This window comes from Bos taurus, chromosome 13 (genome assembly GCF_002263795.3).
Source record: "Bos taurus isolate L1 Dominette 01449 registration number 42190680 breed Hereford chromosome 13, ARS-UCD2.0, whole genome shotgun sequence".
In the NCBI taxonomy this organism is placed as follows: Eukaryota; Metazoa; Chordata; class Mammalia; order Artiodactyla; family Bovidae; genus Bos; species Bos taurus.
The window spans coordinates 34,397,177-34,418,183 of record NC_037340.1 but is presented as its reverse complement, the minus strand read 5'-3'; the positions used below and the strand labels follow the sequence as shown (position 1 = coordinate 34,418,183).

Below are 21,007 nucleotides of genomic sequence, written 5' to 3'. Positions count from 1 at the left end.
AGTATTAAAAATATGTAATACTTCAAATTTTATTGTATTCAATTTGAATTTATATTCATGAAATATCTTATAAATTATTGGGTTGGCCAAACAGATTGTTTGGGTTTTTCTGTAACCTCTTATGGAAAAACCCAAATGAACTTTTTGGCCAACTCAATATATTTAAACTAATGACATTTTTATTTTTTTCTCCAATTTTAAGAACTATCATCACAAGATTCTCTTAGTAGTACTGTAATTTTTTTTTTTAAGAGCACAATTTTTTCAGTACTCTTAGCAAAAGGCATTCAAAACCATTTAAAATTACTTTATCAAGACAAAAATAATCATTAATTGCTGCTTCTGATTTAAGTGCTGGAATTTCTATAAATGTTTTTAGGGTTTTGATGTGAATTAATTTAAAGAAACAACAATATGTTTACTCTACTCAAAGCATGACAAGATTTATGAATTTCTATTCCTATTAGTAGTAGTTGCTTAGTCACTAAGTTGTGTCAGACTATTTGCAACCCCACAGACTGCAGCACACCAGGCTTCGCTGTCCTTCACCATCTCCCAGAGTTTGCTCAAACTCATGTCCATTGAGTCTGTGATGCCATCCAACCATCTCATCCTCTGTCACCCCCTTCTTCTCCTGCCTTCAATCTTTCCCAGCATCGGGGTCTTTTCTAATGAGTTGGCTCTTTGCATCAGGTGGCCGAAATATTGGAGCTTCGGCTTCAACATCAGTCCTTCCAATGAATATTCAGGGTTGATTTTCTTTAGGACTGACTGATTTGATCTCCCTATTGTCCAATGGACTCTTAGGAGTCTTCTCCAGCACCACAGTTCAAAAGCATCAATTCTTTGGTGCTTAGCCTTCTTTATGGTCCAACTCTCATATCCATACATGACTACTGGAAAAACCATAGCTTTGACAGTATGGACCTTTGTCAGCAAAGTATGTCTCTGTTTTATAGTATACTGTCTAGGTTTGTCATAGTTTTTCTTCCAAAGAGCAAGCATCTTTTAATTTCATGACTGCAGTCACCATTCACAATGATTTTGGAGCCCAAGAAAATAAAATCTGTCACTGTTTCCACTTTTTCCCCATTTATTAGTAGTAGACTTTTACAAACATAAAATGCCTAACCTATATTCCTGGCTTCATAACATCGAAATACTGCTGTCAAACTTCTTCCCTTTTATCCCTTCTCGGCTCGTCACGCCAGCCATCTGCATAAATAAAGACATTAGCATCTGCTATATGGCAAACGGTCTCGGGGGCAGATGTTCGCATCCTTGTGTTCGTGTCGCTGGGGCTGCATACATTATTGGAACAGATGTACACAATCTCAAAGTGTTGGGTCCCACGGTGAGATGTTTCCAACTGCTTCCTATCAAAGTACATAAATGCTATTTGCACCTGCATTTATGTTAATGATAGAAAGGCAGCGGGGGTCCTGACAAAGTGAGAGGTGATGCTATGAAATATATTTACATGGTTAATTGGAGTTTCCGAAAGACTCTGCTGCCAAGTGGCTACAGTGACACTGATCCAGGCCTGAGCGGATAATCTGATGGTAGTCTGTGTTTGAAGCACAGGAAGTCTGGCGATTTCCAATGATGAAAATAGTCCTAATCCAAATTTACTAAGAAGAATATTCCTGACTCTAGTATTTTATCTCAACTAGGAAAATAACTCCCAGTATGAGGTCTGCCTGATAAGGCTTAGGCCACCCAAGTCATTTCCATTTTGTCCTATGAGGAAACTTCCATAGGTATGTGTGTGTTTTCCATTTGTACTTCTGTCAACAGCATAACATACTAATACTCACAGCGGTATTTTGCAGAAGTTATTACATTGGAAAGTTCCAATTTGCAACACTAAGGAGTTAACCAAAACCAGCTTGAAAATGTCAATTTGTACTTGGTCTGCAACATAAAATGGTACCAAAAGGCCAAGAACAGCGTTTACACTGCTAGTTAAGATCAAAATACTTCCATATGAATGTCACATATTTAGAAACATAATATTTTGGTAAAACATAGGGAATGTTCCCTCCCCTTCCCCATAATGAGGTCACAAAGCCACGTTAACCACTAAACACAAAGCATCAAATTACAGTGGTTCTCATCGCTACTGTGCACTAAATGTGAGTGCTGAAGAGACAGAGTTCACAGTAAGAGCTGTTTTTGTAGCTTTACTGGGCTAAGAACTTGTAGCTGCTCTCAAATAACATATTATTACTTGATTAACTTCACATTAATAATATCAACACTGCACAAAGTTATAATATGTGAGTTCCAAAAGAAGTTTTATTCTGCAACTTATTCTGAGATTTATATTGTGCTCTAAGAGTTTACAAAAGGCATTCCTACACAGCGGATCCTCATTTGCAGATTCTGTTATTTGTAAATTTACCTGCTTGCTAAAATTTATTTATAATCTCCAAATCTGAGTCACATTCCCAGTGGTGGTGGACACTTTGCCTTGCCTCAGCTTCCATGGTATAAACAAGTGTTCTTTTTGCTGTCTACTTAGTGCCACATTTTTTTGGTATTTTTTCCCCATTGTTAGTGATTTCACTGTCTAAAATAGTTTTTGAGAATAGTGCTGATATGCTGTCTGGTGTCCCTATGGATTAGAAGAGTATGATGCACCTAATGGAGAAAACACGTGTGTCAGATAAGTGTTGTTCAGGCATGAGTTATAATGCTGTCTCTGTGAGGTAAATTCATGTCAAGGAATCAACAAGATATATTCAGCGAGGTGTCTTTGAACAGAAACATACATAAAAGCAGGTTCTATATTGATAGATGAGAAAATGTTGTATGGTGACCAGAGACTCACAGGAACCTAACCCTGCATTTCCCCTGGGAGCCATGGTCTAGTTTTAGTTAATTCAGTGTTCCTGTGACCTTACACAATGTAACTACTGTGAATGATGAGAATCAACAGTATCAATGGTATCTTATCTCATTTGACTATTTCAGGGCAAGAATTATTATCCCTATTTGAAAGAAGAATGAACTGAGGCTCACTGATTCAGCCAAGATTCCAAGAGCCCAGAGGCTTCCCAGGTGGCACAGTGGTAAAGAATTCACCTGCTGATGCAAGAGATGCAAGAGATGTGGGTTTGATCCCTGGAAAATTCCACAGAGGAGCCTGGGAGGCTACAGTCCATGGGGTCGCAAAGAGTAAGATGCAACTGAGTGAGCACAGCATAGCACAGCAAAGAACCCAGAAAAAAGGGCAGAAGAACCAGAGTTCAGTTCTTAGCTTGGTGTTCTTTCCCCAGACTGAGAAGAGAGGGGAGGAGAGAAGAAAAACCAGGAGAGGAGCTTAGGAAACAGCCCCAGTACTATGTTCAAAGAATGAAACTGTGATTAGACAACAAGACAACAAACCATTTTCAGGTTCAGTTCAGTTCAGTCACTCAGTCGTGTCCAACTCTTTGCCACCCCATGAATTGCAGCACGCCAGGCCTCCCTGTCCATCACCAACTCCTGGAGTTTACCCAAACTCATGTCCATTGAGTCAGTGATGCCATCCAGCCATCTCATCCTCTGTCGTCCCCTTTTCCTCCTGCCCTCAATCCCTCCCAGCATCAGAGTCTTTTCCAATGAGCCAACTCTTCGCATGAGGTGGCCAAAATACTGGAGTTTCAGCTTCAGTATCAGTCCTTCCAATGAACACCCAGGACTGATCTCCTTTAGGATGGGCTGGTTGGATCTTCTTGCAGTCCAAGGGACTCTCAAGAGTCTTCTCCAACACCACAGTTCAAAAGCATCAATTCTTCGGCGCTCAGCTTTCTTCACAGTCCAACTCTCACATCTGTACACGACCACTGGAAAACCCACAGCCTTGACTAGACTGATCTTTGTTGGCAAAGTAATGTCTCTGCTTTTGAATATGCTATCCAGGTTCCTTCCAAGGAGTAAGTGTCTTTTAATTTCATGTCTTTTAATTTCATCACCATCTGCAGTGATTTTGGAGCCCACAAAAATAAAGTCTGACACTGTTTCCACTGTTTCCCCATCTATTTCCCATGAAGTGATGGGACCAGATGCCATGATCTTCGTTTTCTGAATGTTGAGCTTTAAGCCAACTTTTTCACTTTCTTTTTTCACTTTCATCAAGAGGCTCTTCAGTTCTTCTTCACTTTCTGCCATAAGGGTGATGTCATCTGCATATCTGAGGTTATTGATATTTCTCCCGTCAATCTTAATTCCAGCTTGTACTTCCTTCAGTCCAGCATTTCTCATGCATATAAGTTAAGTAAGCAGGGTGACAATATACAGCCTTGACGTACTCCTTTTCCTATTTGGAACCAGTCTGTTGTTCCATGTCCAGTTCTAACTGTTGCTTCCTGACATGCATATAGGTTTCTCAAGAGGCAGGTCAGGTGGTCTGGTATTTCCATCTCTTTCAAAATTTTCCTCAGTTTATTGTGATCCACACAGTCAAAGGCTTTGAATCCTCATAAACAGTAAAATGCTTGGAAAGACAGCCCAGTTTTATTCACTGAATCTGAGCTATAAGAGAGTGGATCTTACTTTGGTTTCCTGTTTCTCTTTGCTCCTTGCCTCTCCAAAGGCAATAAAATATTTGTTAAATAAACACATAGACTTGAGAACTTCAGCTTGGTGTTTCACTAAAAAACAGATTACAGTGTTTTCATAGCATCTAGGCAATAAGATTTTTTTGAAAAAAATGAGAGTTTCAAGCACTTTTAAACAAAATTTAATATACATTTGAGAAACCACTATATGCCAGGATGCTTTAAAGCTCACCAAAGACAGAGAATTCATGAAGAAGTTTATAAAGGACCTAATTGAGCAACTGAACACACACACACCCCCCTGATATTAAGAGTCTAAAATAAGTAAGATTATTTTCCTAAACTTAAAAATACATATATATATTATTAACTAGCTATCCCAAATATTCCTTTAGTTGAAATGCTATATTCACTAATACCAAAACATTTACTTCTGTGAGATGTAAGTACATATTTTTATGTCTGTAAGACATAAGAATATATTTTTAGGCTGTGATATGTTTATTTTTTATAGTAGTTTATTGAATCAGAAAATCCAAGGTTTTTTTTTTTTTTTTTTACCAGCTTTAAATCTGAATTCACATGATAGACAGTAATGGTTATGGCTTCACAGTTAAATAATGCACAGGTTTTGAAAATTAGTAGGAGTTGTACAGAGCATGTTCAGCTAACTGCGATGTTTCCAAAGGGGGTCATTAAGACCCACTACATCTTGCCTCAAAGCATCTGCCATTTTCTCAGCTCCATTTATTCTTACTCTTACTGAATAAAAACAGCACACACAATTTGATAACTATGTTTAAACAATATAAATGTTATGACAGAGCTGAGAAAAGTGTTAGAAGATTTCTGTAAGACCTTTCTACTCACAATCGTCTTCCCTACGAAACAGCAAGACTGAATGGTGAAACTGGCAAAAGTCTTCAGAGTTCTGAATGACTCTAGCAAAACAGCCCTCCCCTGGACCTAAGGCTCTTTCCTGACCAATGAAGAATGGGACTTGTTTTAATTAACTGTATGGGGACTTAACACTCATGCTTAATTGGCAAACCACAGTCAACGTCTTCCAGGCACATAAAAAACATAAACTGTCCCTCTAAAAGGAACATTTGGCAAGGTTGCTCATTTGTATGTTTCCCTGTATCAATAACAAATCCATTTGCATTTTCAATCCCAGTGGTGTTTTCCTTCAATAAAGTTACAGTATAGGTTACCACTATAGCTGGCCTTAGCATGTAATTTTCCTCCTCCCCACCCCAGAAACATGGTTAATCACTTGCTACAGTTTGCTGTTTTCCAACACAAAATACATGTCCTTACATTATTAGTTCCTCATTTGAAAATGTCAAACAAAAAAAGAAAGCTTTGGGAAAACCATAAATCTCCAAAACCTGAAAATATGAAAAGATAGAAAATTGTAACAAAATACATTTGATGAACTTCTAGAGATTCTGTAAATAATATTTTCACACAGAAAGGGATAATATCAACACTATTATAATAGGGGAAAGCTTTTAACATAGTACAAACTATCTGAGTGATATTACAATGTTAAAATTCTTTATCCAAAATCAGGAAACATTTAAATAGAAGGCACTGGAATTTCTAATGAGTTTCATCTAGTTCTCTCCCAGCTTAATCCATGTCCCTTGACCCCCTAACCCCCATTCTCTGTCTTCTACACTTGTGCTCATGTCCTGAGCAAATGCCACGTCTGGTCATGTTTCCTGACCAGCCTCAAACTTCTGGCTCAATCAACTGTTCTCCAGGTATACCATATCATGTCTGCTGTTCTACGAGGATTTTGTGTTTTATAATAGCACAGTCTTCTGTCTGATTTATCTTTGGATTCCTCATAGCATCTGGCATAGTTCCTGGTAAGTACTGTCTTCAGATCAGATCAGATCAGATCAGTCACTCAGTCGTGTCCGACTCTTTGCAACCCCATGAATCGCAGCACGCCAGGCCTCCCTGTCCATCACCAACTCCCGGAGTTCACTCAGACTCACGTCCATCGAGTCAGTGATGCCATCCAGCCATCTCATCCTCTGTCGTCCCCTTCTCCTCTTGCCCCCAATCCCTCCCAGCATCAGAGTCTTTTCCAATGAGTCAACTCTTCGAATGAGGTGGCCAAAGTACTGGAGTTTCAGCTTTAGCATCATTCCTTCCAAAGAAATCCCAGGGCTGATTTCAGAATGGACTGATTGGATCTCCTTGCAGTTCAAGGGACTCTCAAGAGTCTTCTCCAACACCACAGTTCAAAAGCATCAATTCTTCGGCGCTCAGCCTTCTTCACAGTCCAACTCTCACATCCATACATGACCACAGGAAAAACCATAGCCTTGACTAGACGAACCTTTGTTGGCAAAGTAATGTCTCTGCTTTTGAATATGCTATCTAGGTTGGTCATAACTTTCCTTCCAAGGAGTAAGTGTCTTTTAATTTCATGGCTGCAGTCACCATCTGCAGTGATTTTGGAGCCCAGAAAAATAAAGTCTGCCACTGTTTCTACTGTTTCCCCATCTATTTCCCATGAAGTGATGGGACCAGATGCCATGGTCTTCATTTTCTGAATGTTGAGCTTTAAGCCAACTTTTTCACCCTCCACTTTATGTGATCATTAAATCTGCTTCCATTGTAAGAAATTTTGTTAGAAGATAGTAAATGATGCCATGGGTTTTCTTAAGCCCCACAACTCTGCTGTGATGTCCTACTTGAATTTCATACATTAGTGCATGTTGTGTTTGCATCCACACAGGCTTACAAGTCTGAAATTCAAAAGTACCATACTTTATAGACAGACATAAATCACTCAGCATTTAATTAATAAATGAAATATGCTCAGCAAACTTCTCATGTTCCATAAGTAATTATATTTGATGAAACAAATATAAACAAAACCATAATTTAAAAATCTGCAATTTTTCTTTGTTAAACAATATTAATAGCAATCTAGGACATACAGAAAACGTTTGATAAATGAGTAAATTCAAGAATAACTGGGCAATTCTTAGGCCTCATATGTATGATACTATTTTTTCTGACCAATATAATCAGTTTATATTTATTTATTTTAATTAATTATATAATTTCTCATGATACAAATTCTCATTTCTGCCTGCTTTGGATTGAAATGGCTTTTCATGCATATGTGCTAGGTCGCTTGGTCATGTCCGATTTTTTGCAACCCCCATGGATTGTAGCCTACCAGGCTCCTCTGTCCATGGGATTCTCCAGGCAAGAATACTGGAGTGGGTTGCCATGCCCTTCTCAAGGTGATCTTCCTGACCCAGGGATCGAACCTGCATCTTCTGCGGCTCCTGCACTGCAGGCTGACTGTTTATCGCCGAGCCACCAGGGAAGCCCGAAATAGCTTTAAGCATTCATATATTAAATTTAATTCAGGGTCACGCTTGGCCTCTGAAGGCTACAAGGCACCCACCCCAAGCAGGAGGGAGCTCTGCCCATCTCACTGCATCAGCCTTTACAGGCGGAGGGCACTTGGATATTAATAACCACCATTAAGAACAAGAGCCGGCATCATCTCATAAGGGCCTGCTCTACAGCGAGCAACGTCTGGGGTGATTTACATATATTATCTCCTTTCATCTCCACATCACCTAGAGGGTAGGACTTACTATCTTCATTTTATAGATTTATAGATGAGAAAGTTAAGGTCAAGTGATGTACCTGAGGTTATGCAATTCAGGGGCAGACATGATTTTCAAACATCCCACGCTCTTTATAGCTATGACACTACCTTTCACTTTGGCAGAGAATGTTTTCTCCAGTTAAGGATTCTTTAAAGCAAATTCCTTCCATGCACTAACAGTTACACCTCCCACTGTTGTTGCTGTGTAGTTGCTTCAGTCATGTCTGACTCTTTGTGACTCCATGGACTGCAGCCTGCCAGGCTTTTCATCCATGGGATTTCCCAGGCAAGAATACTGGAGTCGGTTGCCACTTCCTTCTCTAGGGGATCTTCCCGACCCAGAGATCGAACCCACATCTCCTGTATGGTGGGTTCCTTACCGCTGAGCCACTAGGGAAGCCTGCATCTTCCACAAGCAAAGCCCAATTCTGAATCATTTAAAGGCAGTTTTTTTTCTCACACACGTATCAAAACTTCTATCCAGGGAAAGACTTGAATTCCTCTTAAAGGTTAGGCTTTGTTTGTTCTGCATGCTGAGGAAAATTAAATTACTCTTTACTCAAAAATGATTATCTGTACCCATAAACTGCTTTTCTAAAAGGTCCAGGAGCTCTTGTTAAGAGATCATGATTTTCATTTAAAAAAATCATATGGATGGGAATTTGTTTCTTTTACATTTCTTTTTTAAAATGGGTATATAGGAAAAACTAGGTCAAAAATGAATAAGAAAATACCCTCTCTGTATAGGTATGTTATGTTTGCACATGTGTGCATGAATATATATGTATATATACTTGTATCCATCTTTCTCACTAGAACACATGTCATTCTGCTTCGGTAAAGCCAATACTCTGGGGCTTCCCTGGTGGTCCAATGGTTAAGAATCCACCTGCCAATGTCGGGGACATGAGTTAGATCCCTGGTCTGGGAAGATCACACACACTACAGAGCAACTAAGCCTGTGGGTCACAACTACTGTTTCCTTGCCCTAGAGGCCATGCTCCACAACAAGAGAAGCTACCACAATGAGGAGCTCGGCACCACAACTACAGAGTAGCCTCCACTTGCTGCACCTAGAGAAAGCCCACACATAGCAACAAAGACCCAGTGCGGCCAAAAAAAAATAAATATTTTTAAAATACTTTTTAAAAATACTAAAGCCCAGAGATAAATCCACGCACATATGGACACCTTATCTTTGACAAAGGAGACAAGAATATACAATGGATTAAAGACAATCTCTTTAACAAGTGGTGCTGGGAAAACTGGTCAACCACTTGTAAAAGAATGAAACTAGAACACTTTCTAACACCATACACAAAAATAAACTCAAAATGGATTAAAGATCTAAACGTAAGACCAGAAACTATAAAACTCCTAGAGGAGAACATAGGCAAAACACTCTCCGACATACATCACAGCAGGATCCTCTATGACCCACCTCCCAGAATATTGGAAATAAAAGCAAAAATAAACAAATGGGACCTAATTAAACTTAAAAGCTTCTGCACAACAAAGGAAACTATTAGCAAGGTGAAAATACAGCCTTCAGAATGGGAGAAAATAATAGCAAATGAAGCAACTGACAAACAACTAATCTCAAAATATACAAGCAACTCCTACAGCTCAATTCCAGAAAAATAAATGACCCAATCAAAAAATGGGCCAAAGAACTAGACATTTCTCCAAAGAAGACATACAGATGGCTAACAAACACATGAAAAGATGCTCAACATCACTCATTATCAGAGAAATGCAAATCAAAACCACTATGAGGTACCATTTCACGCCAATCAGAATGGCTGTGATCCAAAAGTCTACAAGCAATAAATGCTGGAGAGGGTGTGGAGAAAAGGGAACCCTCTTACACTGTTGGTGGGAATGCAAACTAGTACAGCCACTATGGAGAACAGTGTGGAGATTCCTTAAAAAACTGGAAATAGAACTGCCTTATGATCCAGCAATCCCACTGCTGGGCATACACACTGAGGAAACCAGAAGGGAAAGAGACACGTGTACCCCAATGTTCATCGCAGCACTGTTTATAATAGCCAGGACATGGAAGCAACCTAGATGTCCATCAGCAGATGAATGGATAAGAAAGCTGTGGTACATATACACAATGGAGTATTACTCAGCCATTAAAAAGAATTCATTTGAATCAGTCCTAATGAGATGGATGAAACTGGAGCCTATTATACAGAGTGAAGTAAGCCAGAAAGAAAAACACCAATACAGTATACTAACACATATATATGGAATTTAGAAAGATGGTAACAATAACCATGTATATGAGACAGCAAAAGAGACACTGATATATAGAACAGTCTTATGGACTCTGTGGGAGAGGGAGAGGGTGGGAAGCTTTGGGAGAATGGCACTGAAATGTGTATACTCTCATGTATGAAACGAGTCGCCAGTCCAGGTTCGATGCATGATACTGGATGCTTGGGGCTGGTGCACTGGGACGACCCAGAGGGATGGTATGGGGAGGGAGGGGGGAGGGGTTTCAGGATGGGGAACACGTGTATACCTGTAGCAGATTCATTTCGATGTTTGGCAAAGCCAATACAATATTGTAAAGTTAAAAAAAAAACAAAACACTAAAGTTTTCTTTTTTTAAGGCAATACTATGCAACCTCATTTAACATCTAAGCTAGTGGAGGTGATAGCATTCCAGTTGAGTTATTCCAAATCCTGAAAGACGATGCTGTGAAAGTGGTGCACTCAATATGCCAGCAAATTTGGAAAACTCAGCAGTGGCCACAGGACTGGAAAAGGTCAGTTGTCATTCCAATCCCAAAGAAAGGCAATGCCAAAGAATGCTCAAAGTACTGCACAACTGCACTCATCTCACATGCTAGTAAAGTAATGCTCAAAAATCTCCAAGCCAGGCTTCAGCAATATGTGAACCGTGAACTTCCTGATGTTCAAGCTGGTTTTAGAAAAGGCAGAGGAACCAGAGACCAAATTGCCAACATCCGCTGGATCATGGAAAAAGCAAGAGAGTTCCAGAAAAACATCTATTTCTGCTTTATTGACTATGCCAAAGCCTTTGACTGTGTGGATCACAACAAACTGTGGAAAATTCTGAAAGAGATGGGAATACCAGACCACCTGACCTGCCTCTTGAGAAATTTGTATGCAGGTCAGGAAGCAACAGTTAGAACTGGACATGGAACAACAGACTGGTTCCAAATAGGAAAAGGAGTACGTCAAGGCTGTATATTGTCACCCTGTTTATTTAACTTATATGCAGAGTACATCATGAGAAACGCTGGACTGGAAGAAACACAAGCTGGAATCAAGATTGCCGGGAAAAATATCAATAACCTCAGATATGCAGATGACACCACTCTTATGGCAGAAAGTGAAGAGGAACTCAAAAGCCTCTCGATGAAAGTGAAAGTAGAGAGTGAAAAAGTTGGCTTAAAGCTCAACATTTAGAAAACAAAGATCATGGCATCCGGTCCCACCACTTCATGGGAAATGGATGGGGAAACAGTGGAAACAGTGGCAGACTTTATTTTTCTGGGCTCCAAAATCACTACAGATGGTGACTGCAGCCATGAAATTAAAAGACGCTTACTCCTTGGAAGGAAAGTTATGACCAACCTAGATAGCATATTCAAAAGCAGAGACATTACTTTGCCAACAAAGGTCTGGCTAGTCAAGGCTATGGTTTTTCCTGTGGTCATGTATGGATATGAGAGTTGGACTGTGAAGAAGGCTGAGGGCCGAAGAATTGATGCTTTTGAACTGTGGTGTTGGAGAAGACTCTTGAGAGTCCCTTGAACTGCAAGGAGATCCAATCAGTCCATTCTGAAGGAGATCAGTCCTGGGATTTCTTTGGAAGGAATGATGCTAAAGCTGAAACTCCAATACTTTGGCCACCTCATGCGAAGAGTGGACTCATTGGAAAAGACTCTGATGCTGGGAGGGACTGGGGGCAAGAGAAGGGGACGACAAAGGATGAGATGGCTGGATGGCATCACTGACTCGATGGACGTGAGTCTGAGTGAACTCCGGGAGTTGGTGATGGATAGGGAGGCCTGGCGTGCTGTGATTCATGGGGTTGCAAAGAGTCGGACACGACTGAGCGACTGATCTGATCTTATCTGATCTGAACACCAGTTAGCTGCTGGCTGATGGCCTGGGCTCTGCGAATTTTGTGTGGAATGAGATGACCCTGCTCTCAGAAAAGGGGTTCAGTTCAGTTCAGTCGCTCAATCATGTCCGAATCTTTGCAACCCCATGGACTGCAGCAGGCCAGGCTTCCCTGTCCATCACCAACTCCGAGAGCTTACTCAAACTCATATCCATTGAGTCGGTGATGCTATCCAACCATCTCATCCTCTGTCGTCCCCTTCTCTTCCTGCCTTCAATCTTCCCGAGCATCAGGGTCTTTCCAATGAGTCAGTTCTTTACATCAGGTGGCCAAAGTATTGGAGTTTCAGCTTCAACATCGGTCCTTCCAATGAATATTTAGGACTGGAAATCAGTCTCCAGGAAAGGAGAAATGTCATTTATAAACCATGGTTCCATAGACACTCAAGTAATTTACCAAAATAAATAAACTTTCATATAGAATTAGAATTTTTGTTCTTAGTTCCAGAAATAAGTCACCGTTTGGTTAGTAGGCAGTGACATTAAATTTATCAATTAAAACTCCTTATAACACACACATTACCATTTTCCCTGGCATAGCTTATCTTACCTTGATCTTTCGGTGGTACTGAAAATGAACTCTGCATGATGATGTCGTTGACTTGAATAACAGCTGTCCTAAAATTAACCAAGACAAGTAATAATTAGGAAAGAACGGAGATGCCATGTGAAAATGTACAAAAACATAAATTACAAGCTTTATTTTTTAAATAAAAAGTCTTTATTTATATGAATAATAAGAAATGGAGTGAACTATTAGGAATTAAAGTTTTATTCCTTTCTCATAGACACAGGATTTTACTGACTGCTCAGGTATGGGCTTGGAGAGGGAGTAATGTGACACATTAAGAGTGAATTGTATCCATCTCCCTGCCCTCCTGGTGTCAGGGAAATGTGCAATTAGGCAAAGCTGAGGTTCCCTAAATATGTCCTGCCTGATAATTATATTTTAGGTTCTATTTAAGAAATAACTAAAATGTTTAACAATGTAGGTAAAGGAAGTATAACTACAATATAATCATTTGATGAAACACAATTCAGTCATTAAAATGCAATTTTGAAGATTATGCAGCAGCATGGTAAATACTGATGATATAATATACTGGATGAACACACCAAATGACCGACACACTAGGATTACAGCTAAACACAAAGGCACAGAAAAATGCATGACAGGAAATATGTTAATATGTATATTTCTTTTGTTTTGGTGATGTAATTAGAGTTGTTTTCCCTTCCATTTTAGATATTTTCCAAATTATCTAGAATGTGGGTACCATGTTAATAAGCTATGCAAATGTATATAAAAATAAGACAAAGTCTTTGGAAAAATACAGGTAAATATTTTTTGTGCACTTCAAAAACTGCCATGTTTCTAAGTATGATGCCAAAGACAAAGACATTAAGGTAGAGACTGATGAATTTTTCCAGTGAAAATTTTAAATGTTTTTAAAGTAGAAAACTAGGTAAAATAAAAGGGCATGACTTCTACTTCAGCCAAGACAGAATAACAGAGGCCAGATTTTCCCTCCTTCCTGAAACAATCAAGACACAGACAAAATACATGAAATAATATTTCAAAACAGTGAACCTCAAGTCACAAAGACTGACTTTTGAGAGAGAGAAAACATTTGTTTTCTGTTACAGGAAAGGAGAACGTTGACGGAAACATCCAGAGTAATGAGGAAAAGAGCTGGAGAGAGAAGGAAAAAAAGGAATGAAGAGCGTCCTTATCAGGTGTTCACTTGTGCACCTATAAGCACATACCATGGAGGAAACCACCTGAGGCCGGGAAAGATCCACAGTGCCGAACACTCACGGAAGAACAGGCATATCACCTGCTCTTACCAGTCAGACTGGAAAATCTCTGAAATCGTGGGACACTGGGTAGAGTATGAAGAAGAATTCTGCTTTAGTAAGGGGGAATAATTGACCCTATACTAAGCATTTCTTTGGTTTTACAAAACATATCTTAAAGAGAGACCGAAAAGGATCAAACTATTTCCAAGTGTCCTAGCTGTGTATTAAGAGCAAAGCTCAAAAATATTTATAGAAAGACAAAAATATCCATCATCCAACAAAGTAAAATTCAGCTGACATGAATTTTGACAGCTGACAAAGAATTATCAAAGAGGTAGGAAAATGCAAGTGACAGTGAAAAAAATAATAACTGATCCTGATCTGACATAGATGTTAGAAATAGCAGACAAGGACATTAAGTGTATAACCTGTATTTCATGTGTTCAAAAATTTAAGTATGAACAGGAAAGATATAAAAATGACCCAAATAAAGTTTCCAGAGATGTAAATTACAATACATAAAATTAAAAAGTACACCGGATAGGATTATCAGCATATTAGACGTGTTGGAAGAAAAATACTGGAAAAGTTGGAGGGATAGAAATTGAGACTGTCCAAAATGAAACTCAGGAAGAAAGGAGTGAAAAGAAAAAAACAAAACAAAATAGATCATCAGGACAGATCATCATTTGTGCTCTAGGACAACTTTAAGCCACCTAATAGATCCAGTAACTGGAGAAGAAAGACATGCAAAATCAAAAAAATTATTTTTTAAGAAATAGTGGCAGAAACTTCCAAATTTGAATAAAGCTATAAACATATCTGAAAAGCTAAAAAAAAAAAAAAACCAAACCCTAAAGCACAAGAAACATGAAAACTACACCAATGCATATCATGACCAAACTGTCCAAAACTACTGAAAAAAGGAAAAATTTAAAGTGAGGTGATGCAACTGAGAAGACAAGTGGAGCAGCATGTTTAAAGTACTGAAAGAAAAAAAAAAATCTGTAATCTAGAATTCTATGTTCATAGAACCTATCTTTCAAAAATAGGAGAGAAACAAAGTCATTTTTGTTCATACAGAAGCTAAAGGAATTCATTATGAGCCCACCTACAAGGAATGTAAAATGATGTCTTTTAAGCAGAAGGAACAGGATACCTGATTAGAATATAGATCTATACACAGAAAGGAATATTTCAATACTAGAAAGAGGAACTTCATGGTAAGCATATAAGGTTTTTGTCTTGATACTCAAATTTCTTTGAAATATAACCCTTTAGATGAGAGAGGTGACACCACTACAGATATCACTGCTATTTAAAAATACCTGGCAATACATTTGATAATTTAAATAAAATGAATAATTATTCTGAAAGACACAAGCTACCAAAGCTCATTCAAAAAGTGAGCCCTGTATTTTCAAAGAAATCGAAGTTTTAGTTCAAAATCACCCATCAAAGAACTGTAGGTCCAGAAAGTTTCTTTGGAGAATTCTAACAAATATTTAAGGAAGAAATAATACCAATTATAAGCAAATTCTTTTGGAAAACTGAAAAGGAGGGAATTGTAACTACCTAATTCAATGAGCCAGCATTATCCAGACACCAAAATCAGACAAAAAACCATGAGAAGGAAAGAAACCTCCAGATCAAAATCTCTCCTTAACACAGATGCAAAAATTTTAAGATGTTAGCAAATCAAATCCAACAATATGACACACCTTGACCATGTAAGGTTATCCTGGGAATGCACACTTGTTTAATATTCAGAATCAATGTAATTCACTGTATTTGTGAAGTGAAAAAAGGAAAACTGTATGATCATATCAATAGATGCAGAAAACACATGTGACAAAATCCAACATCCATTAAAAAACGATCATTTAGAAAAATAAGAATAGAAGGAAACTTCGTCAACTTGGTAAAAGGATATCTGTGAAAAATCTACAGCTAGTATCATGCCAAACAGAAAAGAACTGGATGCTTTCCCTCTAAATTTACAAACAAGAGGAGGATATCTACTATTACAACGTTGATTCAATATTGCATTGGAAGTTCCAGCCAGTGCAATAAAGTGAAAATGAATAAAATGCATCCATACTGAAAAACAAGACATAAAACAGTCTTTATTTGCAGATGGAATGATTGTCTATGTAGAAAATTCAATGGAATCTATAAAAATAACTGAGTTCAACAAGCTTAAAGAATACAAGACCAATATACAAAAATCAATTACATTTCATATACAAATAACAATCGGAAACTGAAACAATAAATCAGAAAATAAAATTTAAAATACTATTTGTAATGACATCACAAATATGAAATAACTGAGGGTAAATCTAACAAAAAGATGTAAAATACTGAAAACTACAAAACAATGATAAGAGAAATTTTTAAAGACCTAAGTGAATGGAGAGATATATACCATGTTCATAGGTCAGAAGATTCAATATTGTTAAAATGGTAATTCTCTGCAAACAGGTGTTATAGATTTAATATAAGCTTAATAAAACTACCAACAGACATTTTGCAGAAATTCACATGGAAATGCAAAGAACTTAGGATAGCCAAAATCATTTTTAAAAATAAGACAAAAGTGGAAGGAAAATACTACTCTAATTTCAAGATTATTATAAAGCCAAAAGTATGAAGACAGTTTAAAGATAAATTCATGTTGATGTTATGGCAAAACCAATACAATATTGTATAGTAATTAGCCTCCAATTAAAATAAATAAATTTATATTAAAAAAAACAAATAGATCAATGGAACAGAATACAGAGTTCAGAAATAAACCCACACATATATGGCTGACTGATTTTTCATGAAGGTGCAGAGGGAAATCAACACAGGAAAAAGCGTCACTTTAACAAATGGTACTTGGACTACTGCACATCCATATGCAAAAAATGACAACAACACTGTGAGACATACCTCACACCACATATAAATCCAAAGTGCATCACATATCTGAATGTAAAACCTAAAACTACAAAACTTCTAAAGCACTCTGGTTTTTTATCAAGCAAAGATATCTTATATGGGACATCTAAAGCACAATCCACAGAGTAGCTAACTAATAGGTAGACTCCAAAATTAAAGACTTCTGCTCTTTAAAAAACACTATTAAGAGAAGGAAAAAACAAGCCACAGAGTGGGAGAAAAATGATTGTAAATAATACATATAGAAAGACCTTATATCCAGAATAAAGTACTCTCAAAGCTTAATAATAAGAAAACAAACATGCAATTTAAAAGACAAGCAAAAGATCTAAAGAAATATTTCACCAAAAAAAAAAAAGATGTGGCTTGCAAATAAGGACATAAAAAGATGCTCAACATCATTAGTTATTAAAGAAATGTAAATTAAAACCACAAAGAGATATAATCACAAACCTATTAGAATGGCTAAAAAATTTCTCAAGACTATACCAAGTGCTGACAAGAATGAGGAGGAAGTGGAAGTCTTATACCCTGCTGGTGGTAATGTAAAACGGTACAATTACTTAGAAGAAAGTCAGGCATTTTCTTCATAAGATAAAGATACACCTACCATATGATTCAGCCAATCCCTTCCTACTTATTCAAGAGAAAAAAAGATCACGTTCACAAAGAATGTTCACAGCAGCTTTATTTATAGTAGCCCCAAACCAGAAGCAATCCAAATGTTCAACAACAGGTGAGAGTTTAAACAAACTGTGATACACCCATTCAATGTAACATTCCTTGGCAATGTAAAAGGATAAATTACTGATCTGCACTACAGTACGGATGAATCTGCAAAAACATCATGCTGTATGAAAGAAGACAGATAAAAGAAGGTATATATTTTATGACCTTAGTTTTATAAACTTTTAGAAAATGCATATTATAGTGACAAAAAGCTGATTAATAGTTGCCTGAGCGCAAGGAGACAAGGAGGGTTGGAATGAAGTACCTACTTGGGCATGAGGAACATATATCCACCCATTAGGATGAACAACATATTGATTATCTTGATTGTGGTGACAGTGTCACAGGCATTACTTACATACAGCAAACTGCATCAAATTTCACTTTAAATATGTGAAATTTTTGTATGCCAGTTACATCTTAAAATAGCTGTCAAAAATTAAGGCAAATTTATTGGGAAAAATCAGAAAACTCACAACAGATATATAGTTATACAGTTATTCATTTAACAGTCTTTGAGGTGTGACTATGCAAGGACATGGTAGACAGGGTCCTTGTGCTTGGATCTGGTATAAATAATGAGAAACCTCTCCATAAAACATAAAACTAGCAGACTCCAGAAACATGAAAGAGGACAAACTAGTAATCATCAGAATGTTCAGCCTTATAATTAAATAAATGCAAATTTCAAAAATAAAATTTCTTTGCCTACAAATTGGCAAAAACAAACAAAATGCATGCTTGGAAAAAGTCTGCAGAGATGTACATGCAAACTGGTAGGTATTTTTGCAAGATGCACCCTAAGCCTTACAGTTCTGCACTCCTTTTGATCCAGACTGTCCTTACCCTTCAGAAAATCATGATAAATGTGCAGAGCTACATACTACCATCTTCACTATCATCATCCACGTTACCTTTTTAAAATTCTTCAGGGTACCATTTAATATACACACAAAATATAAAGTCCCTAAGTAAATGAGGATCTATCTGTCTATCTATCTTTATAACGAAACTATTATAAAGACTGTTTCTTAAGATATTTAAAATTATGAAAAATGCTTACTACACATTTTTGTATGAGAGGGGTTGGTTATGGAGTGGTATGGTTCAATTATTTCCCTGAATATTCACATAAGGGAAACTACCAAACAGTAAAAGTGGCTACCTCTGAGTGAGGAATTAAACTGCTATTTAACTTTCCCTTTCTTTTTAGTTTTGGCTGAGCTGGGTCTTCACTGCAGGACGTGGGCTCTCTAGCTGCAGTGCCCAGGTTTCCCTAGTTGCAGTGCATGGGCTCGGTAGCTGCCTCATGTGAGCCTAGGTGCCCTGCAGCATGTGGGATCTTAGTTGTCTGACCAGGGATTGAACCTGTGTCCCTGGCACTGGAAAGTGGATTATTAACCACTAGACCATCAGGGCAGTCCTTTAACTTTCCTTATGCTTATGGATATATTACTAAGTTTCCCCAGTGAAAAAATACTGTCTCTGAAATTGAAAAAAAAAAAGCAGAACAAAAAGTTTTATTTTAATTGTTCTGGAATGCTATATTAGATAAGGATTGCCATTAAAATACTTTCCCCCCAATATCATGGTATTTAAAATAGGTAATTCACTAAAATGGAGTCTGTTATCTTCTGCCACATAAGACATGATAGTATTTAATTCTATTGTAATTATGAAAAATGAAAAAATTGTGTCATAAATACACCTAATGCTTATTTTAAAAAGCACCTGAATAATCACAATATTGTATCCTCTGACTGGGTTGGAAATAAAAGGTCATTATATAAATGTTCTAGAGGAAAAGATACATTAAAAAGTCACATAAGTTCTATCAGCATTTTTCAAATATTACACAAGCAAAACCAAGGCCATCTTGACTCAGGGTACCATGATACAGCACTAGCAGCCACTGTGTCCTTCATAGTCCAGAGAATCTCTGATCATTATAACCTGGCTTTTCTTACTTGCATGCTGAAAAGTACATTAAGTAGAAAAATTTATCAGAAAGGAACAAAAATTAAAGAACGCAATGAATGAACGCCATCGATTATAGCAAGACAAAATGTTTTATAAATCACTCATATGGTTACTTTTCATTTTAGTTAATATGTCATTTTTAAACTGAGTTGATTAAAAATGAAAATTAGGTGAATTGGTTATATGGGAAGTGACAGCTCAATGGTGCTAGAAATGGAAATCTTCCATTTATTCCTGGTTGAGGAAACCTAAGGTACATCATGCCTTCTCTTTGCTATACTGCCTTGACAAGGTTCCTAAAAATACATTTAGAAAGAATCTTACATGAAAAAATCTTATATGAAAAAACTTTGCTCCATGTTCCATAAGCTTATTACCGTTAACCCAGAGTGGGAGTATGTATTTAAAAGTGTGTTCTTGTGTGTGTATTTGGGCACCACTCAGAGCTGCAATGTCGAGTTACTCTAGATTATTAAGGGAACTTAATATTATCTGATTAATTTTACGGAGTTATTTCCAGGGGAACTATTTCCTACAGAATAAACATTGCTATTCAGATAGATGCCATAACATAACGAATTTGGTCAGAAGAACATAAAGCATGAAAAAATTGAACAAGGTGAAAAGTCTTTGGGTGTATAGCCATTGGTTACTTTAACAGGCTCTTCTTTATATATTAAGATAACACTACTAACCTACCACTGACTAGGCAGCTGTTCTTCTCCCAGGCCTTCCTCCAGTTTTGATTTTACAGTGATCTTGTGGCTCTGGATTTTAAAGCACTGCACAGTGATTGGCTCACAGATTTTAGGTTTGAGGCTAGAGCTAGAGTTGGTGAATTTACAGAAAACACCTTCCCCTCTTCTACACTGAGCGCTTACTACATGCTAGACCTACAAAGTGATACACACACACACACACACACACACACACCCCTCTATCCTCAGGAGAGAATCAGCACTGTCAAAATCTTTCAAGTAAAAAACTGAGGCCCAAAGAAATTAAGTAACTTGCTCAAGGTCATTAGGATGAGTCAGAACTGATTCTCCAGGTGTGTCTGGTTCTTAAACTCATATACACACTCCTATTTTACTGCGTTCAGTCTTCCTTCCCCACTATCTTGCCTCCACTTTTCTCTCTCGTGAACGCCTGTACAAGTGTGTACCAAGTCAATGGAAATAGAGAAAGT

General features: G+C 37.6%; 1 protein-coding gene across 12 annotated transcripts in view; it reads right to left on the bottom strand.

Annotated features, from left to right (window-relative positions):
* The window catches only part of ZNF438 (zinc finger protein 438), a 207,508-nt gene that overhangs the window by 21,089 nt on the left and 165,412 nt on the right, over positions 1 to 21,007 (bottom strand). For all 12 annotated transcript variants that reach the window (XM_059892517.1, XM_010811223.4, XM_059892515.1 and 9 more), the window contains one exon: positions 12,914 to 12,981. In XM_059892517.1, coding sequence (XP_059748500.1) covers positions 12,914 to 12,981 — 68 coding nt within the window. The remainder of the gene's footprint in view (positions 1 to 12,913; positions 12,982 to 21,007) is intronic.